Below are 17,161 nucleotides of genomic sequence, written 5' to 3' on the forward strand. Positions count from 1 at the left end.
GATCTCCATAAAGATAAGTTGTCTTCATTACCTGTGAGGAATTGTTGACAAAGCATTGAATAGAAAGGTGGCGCTACAGACTTCAAACTTTTTTGCTTTTAAATTATTTTTAATGAACAAAAGGAGTATTTTTACTGTACCACACTCCATTGTTTTTCATCAGTTTTCTATGTAAAATAAAAGAAATACTCTGATCATAATAGGCTCAAAAAAGCATAATAACTGAGTTGTTATAGATAACAATTGTATCTATCCCATTTCACATGGGATTTCGTCTGCAGGACAAATGAAATTAAACCTCTGACATTAAACCTCTTGATCCATATTCTAAATCAAAGTTAAATATGAGAGGAAAAAGTGATCACATCAATAAGGGCAATGTGATAGAGAAACAGATCAGATTGTTAAATGGAGGTAGGAATTAGGATTCTAAAGGATTCTGTAAGAGATATACAGTAAAAGAGAAAAGTAAAATAAAAGAGATATACAGTTAAACCTGCTTTGCAAGAACCTCTAGCACGACATTTCAGCATTTCAATCTCAGATAAACATCCACCCATATAGTTAATCTGGGCATTTTACTAGACTATGGGAGAAAGTCTGGTTTGGTTATTTCACTTGAATTTTTTTAAAACAGCTTGGAAAATAATAATAAAAAGTTAATGTAGCTGGTAACTCTAAGTTTTTGTATTCAATAAAACTTTAGTTAAAATCACATATCTCTGAACTGAAGGTATCACCAAGAATTATAGCTCATACAATAAAATACCTTCATTATAACCATTGAAATCAACCAAATAAAAGTGTTTTCTAAAATTCAGGAGGCAACAATATGATCTGCAGAGCTAAACCATAATAATTATCTTTATTCATATCTCCAAGTGTATTCAGTACAAGTAGGATTTTGAAAAATACCTGCTAGTTAGAATCATTTAGACTATTTAGAGCGTTTAGACCATTGCTTAAATATGATCCATTTCAACTGGAAACCTTTGATTTATAATTTGGAACAATCTGAGTTCAATATCAATAAAAAACTCTCCAAATCCCATTTTGAATTCCAAATCCACAAAGAAATACTAGAATTGAAAGAAACAAGCCACTTCCTAGCATATGCTTGGCTGACCAGAATGAAATCCAAACTAAACAGCTCTCTCTGTAGTCTCTAATTTGAATAGGAAGCATTGAGCAAGGAATTGGACTACTTGATCTATAGAGGTCCTATCATCCTAATAATTATTTTATTCTGTGCTGTGATTTGGCTGTTAATGACCAGCTGATTTCTACCCTAATGCATACCTACTTAGCAGCTGTATTTATGTCACACTCTGTTCACAGTTCCCCTGAAGTCACCTCAAATGTTATTAAGCACTGGACTAAAAAAACACAAGAGAAAGAAATTTCACAGACTGATTTGTTTTAGAAAAAACAACAGCAAATGCATAGAAAGAGAAGTGGACTAGAAACATGGAGTTACAACTTTCATGATTTTATACAGAAATGTGAAAACATGAATAACAAATGAAGGCAAGAAAAAAATGTATGATAATCTTATCATACAGGGGAACTAGCTTCCCATTCCCAAAATGAATTGAGGCTCACTAAGTGCTCTGATGACTTATACCAAAAACAAAGTCTAAAAGAAAAGCAAGGAAACACAAAACAGCAACCCCCAAACCTCTAAGATACACAAATACTGGGCGGGTTCTTTCTTTGGGTTTACTTAGGGGAAAAAACGTCAGTGCCTTGAGGAAAGGAAAGTCAACTCTGAAAGGAAAGTCAACAAGTCCTCTGGACAGAGGACAGGCTTTTTTAAACTTGTCAAATGATAAAGTAGATTCTGCAAAACTTTTTCTTATTATTAACAGACTTCTAGACTTGCTGAAAAGTCACATTAAGTTTTAGAAATTCTGTAACATCTGAGAGTGTAGCAGCTGCTATTAGCCTGATGGGTTGGGACAGACAAAGAGAGGGCCATCATCTGTGGAACTGTCCACACTGCTAAACAGAGGGCTAAAAGCAAATTACAAGAAAAATATTTGAATCTCCAGATTTCCACCTGATGTGCACGAAGTCTTGCTGGAAAAGGAAGGGCGGAAAAATCTTACAGTCTGAGATGAATTTTTAATGTTTCTAATTTATCAGTGACACTTGACTTTCCTGAATAGTTCTGTCTGTCACAGGATGTTACTACACAAAGCTTTGCAAATCTTAGTTAGAAAGTATTGGCCATATTAAAAATTATGTTCAGCAATGTGACCCTGGCTATAACTAATTTTGGGAAATGAAGAAAAATTAATCCATCTATCTTATTCCATCTTAGGAAAGACCACTTAATTAATGAATAAATGGCAGCTCATAATTTACTAGATTATTTAAAGCGCACTACTTGGTAGTTATCAAACAAGAACATATTCTTAAACTCATTAATTTGTTTCTTTCATTTGAAGAAAATGAGGTAAAGTGCTTAGGTGAAAGTGTTGGCAAATGGGCATGAAAGAACATTAGAAAGCAGAATATCAATCCTGAGTTTAGGTTTGCTTCAGACCAAAAATGCTCAAAATTAAATTACAAGGAATCTATCAATTTACTTTTTTCCATAGAAATTCAATACCATTTAAAAACTATATTTATCTCCCCTTAAATAAATGCAGTAAATTCATCTGATGTTTTGAAAGTATATTTGATCTTGGTTGAAAGCTATCTATAATAGCTACAAATCCTTCAATTCTTTTCCTGTATTGCAGCTCAAAATTAGGACAATACAAATGATGTCTTACAAAGCATTTATTTTTTATAGTTTGGTTTCTTCTCAGTGTTTGATTAAAGTTGTGTGGTATATCAGATATTTGCTAAGGAACAGGCCTGCCTAGGATTATTTAGCATGTTAGGAAATCATTGCCACAACTTCCTGTGGGTGATTCTTGTGCAGGATTATGAAATAAAGCAAGCAAAACTACAACACTCACATTTTCATCACTGATGGCAAGTGATTACTTCCAAAGCTGGAGTCATATTCTGTGTCTATATCTCAATCAACAGCCCCCCAATAATATTTGAATATTTTGAAGGGGTAATATGATATAATGTTCAATGGAACATTCAGGCAGGAAAGTAATCTACTGAGATTCTTTATACTAAAAATTCCTATACTAAAAAGTCAGTTCTTTTCTTCAAATTTCTATTTCAACTGTCTAGTATATTGTAAGCATCACACATGATGCTTACAATTTATAAACTAGTAAAGCTGCAAATTAGGAATCCATATACAACTATGAACCAAGTGGGCAATCTACTACTGAGAAATAAATACATTTATTTGGTTTTGCTTAAAAAAAAACACGGGATCACATCCAGCTGAGACTTCTGTCTCAGTTGTGTTTGCAGAAGACTTTGGCCACAGACCATGGGAGGCACTGAGGGGAGGGGGCAGCTGACCAGGCCACAGTGGGAAGAGTGGGGTCATGGGAATTAGTACTATGTTAATAGAACCACCCTATATTTGGTCAAGTTTCTCGTTCTTGTTTTCTATATTAACTAATATATTAACAGCTATATTAACTAATTAGGCAGCAACTTTGAAAAGGGAACAACTGCTATATTAAACACCGCTAAATGTTAGAAGAATCCTGTAGAATATTGTAACATTTTGAAGACAATATGTCAGTAATTCAGGAGGTTAGAAAAAATAAAGTGCTCCTTTTTTCCTTTGATAAACAGATTTGTCTACTGGAATCTGATATTTGTCAAACTCAATAATAACACCCATGCATCTCAGTATTTCAGACAAAGAATCTTTTGAAGATGCTTTTTTCTGGGGTGAAGTTTAATAAGGACACTTGCCAATAAGGACATTTGTGAAAGCTGGAGCATAGGGAGATACACATCTTTGGGCAGAAATGAAAACTGATATGCTGTGTTTCCTACCCCAAAAGTGAATGGTCTAAATATAAAAATAAAAAAAAAATTAGACCTGAAAGATCTAAAGCTTCAGCAAATGTTGTGGAATATACCATTGTGTGAAACCTGCCCACTATGCATGTGGATGAGTGTCACACACTGCAGCAGAATTTCAGAACAAAAAGCTGTGAACAGCTATCTTCAGAGACAACTCATCACATTTTATTATTCTGCAATGTAGATTTTCTGGATGTCTAAACTAAACTGAGCTTAGTAAAAGTTCATTATAAATCTGAAGGAAAATCTTCCAAGCAACAAGAGAATGAGAGTTTGGTGGAACATTCCCAGTGACTTCTGCTTCCAGCCAGAGCTAGCCAAGCTCACCTGCACCTATTACTGGATTTCTAAGGAGTGACTTCTTATTTGTACTTTTGATAAAAAGACCAATTTTCCACTCATGCTTCTAAGGAGAAAAACAGCACTTGCTTCATTTGTCAGGAATGATCTGTTATCGCAATTAACAGCAATTTCACTTCTGCTAATATCCTTTTGCAGTACTGAGCATATAGGCATAAAACAAGGACAAAATTCAGTCTAAATGGTAAAGGTGTCAAAGCTAGCTTCATTTTAAACCAATACAAAATCTCAACCTATAACACATTTCATAAAGTTAGAGTAAAATAAGTGTGACCTTTTGATCAGTAATGTAAAGAATTTTATAACAAAGAAGGTGGCTGAATAGCTAATGCTTTAGACTTACTAATCACATGATGAAAGTCTTCTCATTCAACTGCCTTTTTTGCTTCTATTTCATTCCTTTTCCAGTGAAACCACATTTACACAAGATTTTAAGAAATTGATCTGATGTTAATAAGATATATTTTAACAATAGTTATTATTTACTATCAAATATATCCTGAAAGCTTTTGTTCTTCAAAGGTGGGAAGCTGAGATGCCCAGACTAAAAATTATCCTGACAAGATTAGTTGCCATCACATCTGATCTGAGCTAAGAGTTAGTAATGAGCTGCAACATATTAATGCCAAATATCAGTCTGCATAAAGTTAAAGGCAAGGTACTAGTTTATAAAAAATCTAAAGATTAATACATGGATATTGCTTTAACCTGTCCCGTGTCAAGGGTAGGATGCTGTATACCACTATAAGTTAATGACTTGGCAAACATTCAGGGTTTAGGAATACATTAACTACCCATCTACCCAAAACTCTGCTCAAAGGTGAGTGGCTGCCAGGATCTGTGACAACTGAAGAACACAATTAAACATGAAGATAGATTTTGTTATAGAGCTGTCTTTTTTCTCCCATGGAGACCTTTTGAAAATGTTCATGTAACTGTCTCCAGTTGTCTGTAATATGCTGCTCTATATTGATCACAAATTATACTCAAGCACAGTTTGCAATATTTTAAAAATACTTCAGAAGTAAATAGCAGTAACTATAAGCCAATTTTAATTATGAATTTATATAGAACACAAGTCTATAGCTGTACTTTTCAGTTATATATTTCTCTGTCTGTCATTTATGTTGTGCTGAGTCATGCACACATATGGAAGAGGTGGTGGGAAGACAAAAAAAAACCCTTCTGTATATTAGGTTTAGAGGACTATGCATCTTCATGCATAGTCTACTTGATTCCTCTCTTCCCAACTTTTTTCTCACTATAGGAACAGATCAAAAAGAAATAAAAGGCCACCTATGTCAAAGCAAAGCTTCAGTTTTTGAAGTTATTGTTTGAGAATTTTTTCCTTTTCATTTTGGTCTCAAAACCACAAATTATTTACTAACTAATTTTCAAGGCTGAATTTTCCTGATTTGAATCTGGATTCCATAGAGCACAAGAGGCCTAAAAGCTTGTGTAAAGAGGTGCCACTTAACCTTGTATAACACAGTGAGCATATTTATATGCCCCTTGTTTTCCACCTGCTTCTACACAATGGTGGAAGACCTGTGCATGGACTGCCTGCAACATTCAGCTTTATACCACACCACAGACAAGAGCAGTATCTGTCCAAAATTACAGTAGGATACAATAAAATACAAGTCTCTGGAGACTGCAAGGCTCAGGGATAAATACTGGAGGGGCAAGGGAAAAGGGCTAACAAGTTTCACCAGATATTTGTCGTTTGAGTGGAACAGATATTTTGTATCCCTGGGTAAATGACATGCTAGGAAGTCATTTGACTCAATTCTGTTTATTTACTCACAGACAGACAATCTTTAGCCTTTGAATTGCTTTGCTTTCCAAGCTACTTCTTGCCAGCTGGTCCACAATTATTGACTACGGGAAGATTCCTATCCCATTTCAGCTGTCAAGTAAAACAATGTAGTTAATGATCTTCTGTGCATTTTATCCCATCTCTGGTCTCTGAGACCCACATAAAATTCTACTATTCCCAGCAAATGTTTCAACTATAGGTGTTAATTTCTAATGATGCACATGGTTTGTGCTTAGTTGACTTCTATTAATCTATCTTTGCCCAAAAAAGCTTCTTCATTTTTTTGAAATGGAAACATGGAAATATGGCATCATGGTTTTCTAAAGCTTTTTTCATGGCTGAACACAGTTTGGGGGTTTTTTTTGGCATATGAACATATAAGTTATATGCTTCTGGTTTCTGCCACTGGCTAATATACACCCCAAACTCTTTTTTAATAATGTCACTGATTATTCATTGTTATTCCAAGCATTTAAGGTTTTCATTATAATTTTTCAGAATCTAATCAGATCTACATTAGTATTAGTATCTTTCTTTCAAATTATATTTTAAAAGGTTGACATATCTTAAAAGTAAAAAGTGAAAAAAAGTCTGTCATGTTATAATCCGTTTGTTTAATTCTTATAAATCTTTATAACGTCATTTTCAAAAGGTACTTTCTATACAAACAGGGAAGAATGACCATGGGAACAAAATCAGATCTACCAGCATGTAAAATTCAACCACAGCCTACTGATTAAGTGATGAAAAAATTTTCAAGCATTAAAGCATTATTAAATTAGGCATTATTCAAAAGCATTTAATCATAATTAACCACAAACATAAGTTAACCATAATTGTAAATTGTAAGCTGGTATTTATAAAAATAATATTCAGTTATTTTCAAAAGAAATCAGAACACCAGTACACTTAAAAGTTAACTTGCCATATGAATCTGGCAAGGTCAGGCTCTGGTTTCATGTCTACAAATAATCCAATTAAGTCCTGAAACGGAGTTGTGAATCTACTTTGTATGGAATTGAGCTGCCTTAAAGCTACGAAGCAGGTAATGAGAAAACTGTCAAAATGGGAAAAAAGACTCCTTTGAAACTTTCTTGCATGTGGATGCAAGTAAAGTGACAGTACTGGAGAAAAAACAGACCTTAAAGTTTCAATGGCTACTATAATTTTAATTAGCTGTAAAGGAAAATGAAGTTCTTTTGCTCATAAAACCCTATAGATTTTTTCCTCTGAAAGATAAGCTAAATAGAGAATATTTTGGAAACTTCATAATTATACAGCACAGCTGTTGCTATGGCCTGAATTTATGAGTAACAGCAATTGGTGCTGTCCTTCTCTCCATCAGTCTTCACCAGGGAAAAAAGCAACAGATTTGCTAATTAGGAGAAGAAATAGATAACTACTTTTTTATTAAATCAGAATGGCACATATGAGAGTACAGAACAAAGGCAGATGAAGAAAGGAGGCATAAAATGAGAGAAAGAGTTGAAAAATTACAGTGAAGCATGAAATGGAGAGAGGCAGCAGTATAACCTGCTTCACAGAAAGACACCAAGAACAGCAGTGAATAGGCAGCCTGGGAATTTTTCTATCTCTTCTGCTGTGTGTGTGGTCCCCAGCTGCTTATGATGTTGGAGAAAAGTAGAGAATAATAAAAAAAAGCTGGAAGGCATTAGCTGATACAAATCTCATATTCTTATACTTCAAGTGATAAAATGTTTGTAGTGCGGACAGGAGGTGTGAGGTAATGTGGCAGCATTATAACATATGTTATAGCATTGCTCATATATCTGAGTTCTGGCAAATTCTAGGAGATAATCTATAAAAAATCTAACAGCTTGTGTATAACACTACATGGGGCTCAACATGAGAAAAATGAACAGGGGTGGTGTAAGTAAAATCCCTACAAGTAGCAAAAGTAAAAATATATGGGTACTTCCATAGTGCTAGATTATCAGCAAAACACCAAAATCCTCTGTTGGCAGATAAAAAACAAACAGCATAAAAATTAAATTGAGTATTTCCTATTTATTTCTTACACTCATTTACTTGGCCACGACTACTACTCTCTCTTCTTGGGATATAAGTTTTTCAGCTGCTTCTACATCTCCTCATTCCCTAGACAGAGACCGAGAAGATAACTCCTAGAGCATTTGCAGAGCCTTTTACTTTTGTCTGAGCTTTAGCTCTAAGTATCTGAAGACGTTATCATCCCATCAAATCTCTTGAAGCTGTAGCAACTCGGCACTGGATGGAACTCACAGGTAAATTGACTCCCTCTGCTGGAGAAAAGGGAAATATTCTGCAATTAGGAGTTCAATGAGTAGTCTGCTCCCAACGAGAAATCCGAGTCATCAAGGAATGATCTGCTGTTGTTGTGTGGTAGCAGTCCTTCCTCACTGTTTAATTGTGCATAATATATATTCTAATGATTGAGTAGTCCACTTCTCCAGGTAAGGATTTCTTGACTCTCAGATTCTGAAGGACCTCATACACCTTATCTAACACCCAAGGACACCTGAAATCGATCAATCAATCTATCTATCTGTCTATCTATCTATTCATCCAGCATCTTTAAATATCTGCATATATACATGATCAATGTACTTACAAAATTACTGAAATCTTGATATAGATTACAATCTGTTCTACTAAAAATCTCTGATTAGCTCCAGCTTTGACTGATTCTTCTTGGATATTGCACACTCAAAAATAGAAATTTGGAGTAATTGGCTCCCAAATCTTCATTGATCATAAAATGTATTCCTTTGCTATAAAAGCATTCAATTTATGTTGAATGAAATTGTCTTTTATTCAAATGCCATTCCCAAATAGTTCTACTTATGATTAGATTCAAACTGTTTCTGAAAGAAGCTGCATGAACTGTGCTCTGACTTGGTGGGAATTACTGAAATCAGTAATAATTAGTATATAAGTAAAAAAGTCAGTTTAATAATAACTACTACATAATTGATAACTAGTAAATAATTAAATAAGTCAGTTTGAAACCTAGGAAAATAGTCCCTGGAGAAAAGGGTTAGGTCCTAATTTTTGCAATGGTAACAAAAAAATAGGCAAGAATCCAGGAGTCAGTGTCTGCAGTATTACAGGGGACCATGTTTTCAGTAGGACAGGGGAACATTGATTGTATCCCCTGGTACATCATGACTGTTATAGAGTAAATAAAATTTATTTACTGTGATACAAATGTTATGCAGGGAACTGGTGAAAGCAGCTTATCCACATGAACATTTTTACTGACACACCTTCCCCTTCTGACATACCCAACAAGTGTCTCAGCTAGCTGTGCTTTCCAATACTCCAACAGAAGTGAAAATCTTTTCCACTTTCCATTCTTAGTGACATCTGTAGAATCTTTCCTTCTATAAATGAGAAATGTTAGACTTTATTATCCCAAAGATAGGAACACTGACAACAAGGGTGGAAGAAGACTACATAGGACTCACAATTCTTACTGAAATATTTCAAATCACAAAGTAACAGAACAAAACACATTAGCATGGAGCCAAATTTCTAAAATGAGCACCAATTCTGGACCACTGTATACAGTTCTTTTCTATTTCCTCTCAAATCTTGCAAGTAAGAATTGTTGGTATCTCATCAGCGTTATTTGCTGCTGTCAGGTTACAGCAAGGAAATCAAGAGCAAGGAAATTTCAGGCCTAGTTTTCCTTAAAGACAAACTCCCTTACTCTGGGAAACTGGGCTCTAACTTTAAAGTAATGCATACAAATATTTGTTGCTTGCTGTTCGTAGAACTTTCATATTTCATATGGACCTGGAGTTTAGTGGAACTCTGTACCTCTCAGCTTCTTCAGAAACAGTCCTTTAACTAGGACTTCCCAGGAGCTGACTTAAAGGCTCAGGCTTACCATAGGGGAAGACTGAATTAAAATCAAAACTTTACTGCCAGGAGAGGGACAGGCACTCAGTCACTCACTGTCACAAACTGTCTCTGTGGTGGATGGTATAAAGAATCACTATAGAAATCTCATTTTGGAACATGCTTTGCAAGCTCTCCCTATCCAGGTATATATGTCAATTTCATTTGAGCTTTGATTTTGTGTAGGGGAAAATAAGAATTTCCTTATTTTAGAAGAGAGGAGTTAAGATTAAAACAGTACAGCTGAAGCACCATTTCACTCTTTCTGTAAAGTTTCACTTTCTTATCATAGCAGAAGCTACAGGCTCTTATGATCATTCATTCATTCATTCATTCATTCATTCATTCATTCATTCATTCATTCATTCATTCATATCCTGCTCCTTCATCATCTCTTGGAGATTTTATCGCATCTTTAAAATTTATCTTCGGGCAGAATTGTCCAAATCTGTACGAGTACAAACAATAAAGCAACAATTCTAGCAAGAATGCAGATTATATATAATTTTTAAATCAATGTTTCACAATTTCTTTAAAAGAAGATGGTATGCACTGTTGCTTCTTGAAAAACATAACTGTATGTTTGAATTTCTGCTCAGGTTGAATAACACAATTTTGAAATATTTAAACAGAGTAACATAATTCTTCATCATGCATTTCCATCAAAGTCAGTGCCAGGATCAACTTGACCTAGCCAGTTTGGTAGTTATTGCAGTGACGGGTGATGATGCTTAGTGCATCATAGTAGTGTATAACAAGCTTGAGGACAGGATAAATTAGAAAATACTAATTTTTTGTTTGACAAAAATAGGATGACACAGGTTTTTTTCTATTTGACTGGACTTTAATTTTGCTTTGCTGGCCATAAGAATGGAAGGCCATTTGTACACAGCAATTGCTGTAAGTAGTCTATGAATCTTCAAATATTCCAGAGAAGTGCTACTGCATATAGGTAAAGCAGCTCAACAGTGCACTCACAAGAATTCTAAACAGAGAATTTAGAGTACATTCATGTTATTTCTAATACTCAGCATGTATTCTGAAGTTTAATGTGGACAAGATGCATCAAGCAGAGTATACACAAACAAGCCATGTACAAAGTGCTTATTCATGCATTCTGCCTGGGAATTCTCAGGCAAGGCAAGGTAGGCATAACAATTGTTCCTATTAAGATTGTAATCTAGGTTTATAGCTCTGAAAAGAAAAAATTTATTGACTAGTATGACAGTTATTGTGAAGTATGCTCTCATACTACTTCAATTTATTTGAATACTCAAAATTTCACCTAAATTTACTCCAAAACTGAAAATCTCAGCCCAGAAATTTTTTTCGTTGTGTATTTAGGGTATTGTTACGTGAACTTCTGCTTGAAAGGAATAAAAAATGTTTTATAAATATCTAGACTTTTATGTTTTTCCAATGAGCTCCATCAAACACACGGTGAAACATCTACTCTTGAATGCTTTACAAGTGCTCCATTAATGCTGGCAGCCCTGGATACTCCAAGAATGAATTGAAGCTTGAATGTTTGAATCACCATTCCCCATCACTGACAGAGAAATGAAGCTTTGTGAGAAATTACAAAGCAGCACAGCCTTGGAACAGCAAGTTTCTGAGCAATGCGCTGAGAAGATTTGACTGCCATCTACAGACAAGTGCACTGATAGCAATTTAAAAAGAATCTCAAAATTACAAACCTAATAAACACCTAGAGCAGATATTAGAGAAAAACTAATTATTTCTGTATGTATGAAACACTGGAAATGCCACAGAAAACTTCCCAGTTGGTTGTTTTTGGTTTTTTGGGGTTTTTTTTTTTGGGGGGGGGGGGGGTGTTGTTTTGGTTTGGTTTTTTTCTCATAAAAATATAAACACAGAGAAACACAAGCTTCCTTCATTCTCTAGACTGGTCTGAGAGCTAATAGTTACAAATCCAGTGTCTAATAAAAAGGTTAGTAGATAGAAATGGAAACTACTAACATTTTCCTTGTATTTAAACTATGAAGAGCTGATTTTCATGTAGTAAGTTCTCAGTTAAAACTGTCTTAAATGTACAGAGTCATTGGTTAGCAAACTCATGAAATTTTCAATTACATTGTGAATTTCTTATCATATGTATAGTAACCAAATGCTTGTATGTAGCTACAGCTGCACATACATCATCTACCTAGAGTTGTCAAATTTTTGCTACCTAATCAGGCTAGTTCTCAATAGGCCAACATATCACAACACAGGTAAACTGTGCAAAGATTTTCTTTGAGCTGTTCAGAACAGCTAGTACAGTAATTCAGTTCTCCCTTGTCAAACACTCTCTTTTCACTCTTGACTAAAAACCACCTTCCTTTATCTGACAAAACTGCTGCCAAACAGTCTTTACTTCTTCTCCAAACTAGCTCACTAGCTAAGCAGTTACCCTGCTAAAATCCTCTTTCAAAAATCTTGGTTTAAACTTTTAAAATCTTTGCATGGCAAAGGAAAAGAGATCAGAAGAATGATGTATTTCAAAGATTGAGGATGAATGACAAAATTACTTAGAACCATACAAATTGCACCTCTGTAATTGAAATTATTACATTTACACACAACATGGAACTATTTTCAGGAATTATTCTTCAGAGATAATACAAGTTAATATGTAGAGTATTTAAATACAAGTTAATATGTAGAGTATTTAAACAAAAAAACAGGTCACAGACAGAAATGCCTGTGGGCCCAAACAGACAATAACTTTCAAAATTCTTCAAAAGTTAGAATTGAGCACAGCATTGCAGACATGGAATGTCTTCTCACATTTCTATATCATCCATCAGTTTTCATTAAATATTCTCAGACAGTGTGTAATTTCACTTGAATTTCCAACACAGCACACAAATATTGCATTAATTTTAGGTGTCATATGTTGAAACTTAATGCTTTCCAAAAACATTTACACTGAAGAAGGTCTGTTCATACACAGCCATGAAAGTGAAGAAAAGGAAAGCAAACATGTACTTACTCTACATTTTGAGATTTCAGCCTTTTTTCTTACCTGAGTACCCAAACAAGCAGCCATCATATGAGTGAGAAGTTTAGCTGCAAACATGGCACACCTGGTGCAGAACAGGTGCGAGATGATAGCCAAAGTGAAACCTACACAGAAATGATAATGAAAAAAGTTTCAAAAAATAACACTTATTTAAGTTGAGACTAATAAACTGTGCTATATTATCCAGCAGATATTTCTCAGAGGTGCAGATTTCCTAAAAAACCCCAACCAAACAAACCTTGCAGGGAGAGTATGATCATTTTGGTCCACTCTGGGATCACTCATGAGTTTATTTCAAGTACTAATATGTATTTAATGTTCCCATAGGCTTGGAAGCTAAAATAATTTCATAATGTAGACAAGCAATTTTTGAAAAGCGTTTCTTTGGTGTCCCGTTCTGCATGTCATGGGTGATTATAATAATAGTTATATTCAAAGCAAAGGTAACAGTTCAGTGTTCATATTAGTGCTTCCAAAAAACCTTTTTAGAAACAGTTACATAAAAAATGCCTCTGTTTGGTAGCACTATTCTAACAGATAGTTATAATCTTCTAAAAGCCAGTCTCCTGTTTCATCTGTGTTAAGCATAGAAATTTGTTATAGCAGTAGAAATGACACCACTTTTTGTTTCACTAATTAATTGTAAATATGAACACAACAAAGGCCTCTTTCCTACCAGTAAGTAGTTCCTGTGAAAAGGATTCTAGGAAAGTTAAGCCACCAGGAAAAACACTGCTAAATCTCAGAATTAATTGGAGTTAATTGTGCACTTTGACACTTCAGTCAGGCAGGATTTTGGGTAATTAAGGCAGATCTTTTAGGTCGGTCTTGAGATTGACTATTTGTTCAGCTACCAGTATTTGTAAGAGATAAGTAAAATAAATAATTGGTAAAAGTATTATATCTAAGTATTTCAAAATTACTTAGTGATATTTACATGACCATCTACATGGTCTCTCTGTCTTTTTTTTTAGTATTCTTCTTTTTTATAATATTCTATTTTATCCTTCTTCTTTTTTTTTAATATTCTATTCACACCCATATGGAAATGTCAAGATACATGAAAAATATCCTTATCACTCCTAAACAATTTGTTACTTAAAACATTCATTTAAATCTAGTAATCTGTATCATCACACAAGTAAACATATTCAAATGGCTAAAAAACTAAAAGGCATTGGAAAGCATTTGCCTCAAGTTCACAATAAACCCTTAACCAAGCTAAACTACTTTTATTTTTAAAAAACATTTTTGTGACATATACTGTAAGTGACTAGTTCTGAACAATGATCTGCATCTTTATTGATTCCAATTCAGTAAAATGTTTTCTAAGCTTTTGCATATTTTTTTCTTCAGTTTCTATTGCATTTTGCATTTTACAGCGTTTTGTTTCATCAACTTACTTGTTTTTTCTCTGTAAGCCAGCAAATGTATTTTAAAATCTGCTTAGTTTTGTGTGCTAAAATCTCCTTTTTTTATTGTTAAATACAACCAAATAAAATATAAATCAATTTGTGTGGAGCAGGTAAAAAATGGAGAGGTCTTTCCTCTTTCTTTGCCTTTATTTTCTTTGGCTGACATTTTAAAAACATTAAGGAGCCTATATTTAATCTGTTTGAGCAGTTTGCTTGGAAGGGGTAAATAGGTGATTTAGCTGCTTACACAATTTTTGTTACTCATATAGTGATGATCTAATATAGAAGTCATAAACCTCACAAGAAGCACAACCAGACGCCCATTTAGGGCTTAAATTAGTCAAGAATTCCATTTAGCATATTTCCTTAATAAGCCCATTGCTTTTAGTGCCCATAAATGCAAGAGTTCATTTCCAACCTAAATAATTCTGTGGTTCTGAGAAAATTTACTTTCCTTTGTGATTGCTGCAACATAATAGTAAACCAGCTGCAATCTGAAAGGCTCCTTCAGAAGCCAAGTTGATTTCTGAACTTAGATCCCCTGCTTCCTGCTTCACATTTTGTGATTTATGCTGCTGAAGCTGCTAATGAAGAGTCATGTTAATTATAGGTTAAACTCTTAGGGTGTTTTCCCAAGATCTTGGGCAGCAGTAAGGCAGCAGAGTGTAATGGAATCTATCTCCCCTGAGTTATCATTTCTGAGTGCAAATTCCAGCTAAAATTGTCAAAGAAATTTGACAAAGAGGATTACAGTACTCCTGCTAGAAACACAGATGAATTTAGGATTTTTAAGTTTCTTCCCCCAGATGAATGACATATTATCTCTTTTCAATAAATCATCCCTAAGAAACAGCCAATCATCCCTAAGAAACAAGCAAGCAAGGGATATGCTAGGATCACATGTAGGAGATTTAAATTGCTCTAGGGAGCTTGTTGAGCCAGACCAGGCAAGCAGGGGCACGGCTCTCACAGCAGTGAGAGCATGGCACAGCAGTTTGTACAGGAGGGATGCAGATGCTCTCCCAGCTCCTGGTGGTGAGTTGTGTAAGATGGGTGTCTTTTGGTTGGGTTTTTTGGGTTTTTTTGTTTTTTTTCTACCAACTTGACTAGATCCAGTAGTGGCTTACAAATGGTCAAAAGCCATTTGCTACTGCTGCCAGCAAAACTGCTAAGCCCAAAGAGAACCCGCCAGGAAGGACACAGCTGTCCAGATCCCTGGCTGCAGGGCAATAATAGAGCACAGTGCTAAAGGCACCTGTGTGTGGTGTGAGCTGGTGAATGATCTGCTCTGTCAGGTAGCAGAGCTTAAGCAAGAGGTAGAAAGGCTAAGGAGTATTAGGGAGAGCAAAAAGAGAAATCGACTTGTGGAGTTACAGCCTTGCAACCTGAGAGAAGCTTGGCAGGAGTCAGAGGAGCCCGTCCCTCTTACCATCAGGCAGAAGGAGGAGACCTAGCAGGCGGGGGGAATGGAAATGGGTACCTACTCAGAGAGGTAGCAAAATTCCCTCCTGACCCCCATCACTTTCCCAGGTGCCCTTACAGAATAGGTACAAGCCCTGGGTCCAGAGACTCAGGCAGATGATGGTTAACAAAAACATCTGGAGAGTGTCCCAGGTGCACTTTGTCTGTCAGATGGATCACAACCTCAGGAAATTAAGAATAGAAGAAGGGTAGTGTGAAAAGTTCATCACCTAAGGGGAGCTGAGGGCCCTGTATGTCACCCAGACCCATTCCACAGGGAAGTCTGCTGCTCTCCTGGGGCCCAGGTGTGGGATATCAGCAGGAGATTCCCTGAACTAATTCATCCCTCTGATTATTACCCACTGCTGCTCATCCAGGTTGGCAGTGATGACAAGAAGGGTACCAGGTCATTTGAAAGGACATCAGGGCTCTGGATTGATTGGTTGATGGGGCAGGAGCACAGGTGTGGTTCTGCTCAGTTCCTTCAGGAGAAGGGATGAATGATAAAAGGAATAGGAAAACCCACTTATCACGGAATGGCTACTTAAGAGCTGGTGCCATCAGAGGAATTTTGGTTTTTCTACCATGGACAATTTTTACAGCACTAGGCCTGCTTGAGTCAGATGGGCTCCATCTGTTCAACAAGGGCAAAAGGATTCTAGCCCATGAGTTGGCAGGGCTGATTGAGAACGCTTTAAACTCGGTTTGGAGGAGGAAGGGGCTGAAACCAGGCACTCCAGAGGTGAGCCCAAGGGTGGTAAGCCGCAGTCAGGGGTGAAATCACAGCTGAAGTGTGTGGACACTGATGCTTGCAGTGTGGGTTACAAACAAGGGGCTGGAAGCCATGGCACTGCAGGAAAGCAATGGCAGAGTCACCATCACAGAAATGTGGTGGGATGACTTGCAGGACTGGAGCACTGCAGTGGACGGCTCAAGCTCTTCACAAGAGACAGGAGAGGGAGAAGAGTGGAGGGGTGGCTCTGTATGTTAGGGAGGATCTGGACACCATGGGACTTGAGATTAATGACAGTAAGATCAAGTGCCGTGGGTAAGAATCAGAGAAAGGCCATCAAGGCTGACATCCTGGTGGGAGTCTCCTACAGACCACCCAACCAGGATGAAGAGATGGATGAATTATTGTATAAGCAGCTGGAGGATGTTTCAAGATTGCCAGCCCTTGTTCTTGTAGGACATTTAACCTGCCAGGTATCTGCTGGGAAC

At 36.0% G+C, this 17,161-nt stretch overlaps 1 protein-coding gene across 1 annotated transcript in view; it reads right to left on the minus strand.

The window, feature by feature from the left end:
• Nucleotides 1-17,161, minus strand: part of ADGRV1 (adhesion G protein-coupled receptor V1) — a 275,529-nt gene that overhangs the window by 131,315 nt on the left and 127,053 nt on the right. Inside the window, exon 84 of the mRNA XM_063181284.1 lies at nucleotides 13,068-13,168. Coding sequence (XP_063037354.1) covers nucleotides 13,068-13,168 — 101 coding nt within the window. The remainder of the gene's footprint in view (nucleotides 1-13,067; nucleotides 13,169-17,161) is intronic.

The sequence above is a fragment of the Melospiza melodia genome, chromosome Z, assembly GCF_035770615.1.
Source record: "Melospiza melodia melodia isolate bMelMel2 chromosome Z, bMelMel2.pri, whole genome shotgun sequence".
In the NCBI taxonomy this organism is placed as follows: domain Eukaryota; kingdom Metazoa; phylum Chordata; class Aves; order Passeriformes; family Passerellidae; genus Melospiza; species Melospiza melodia.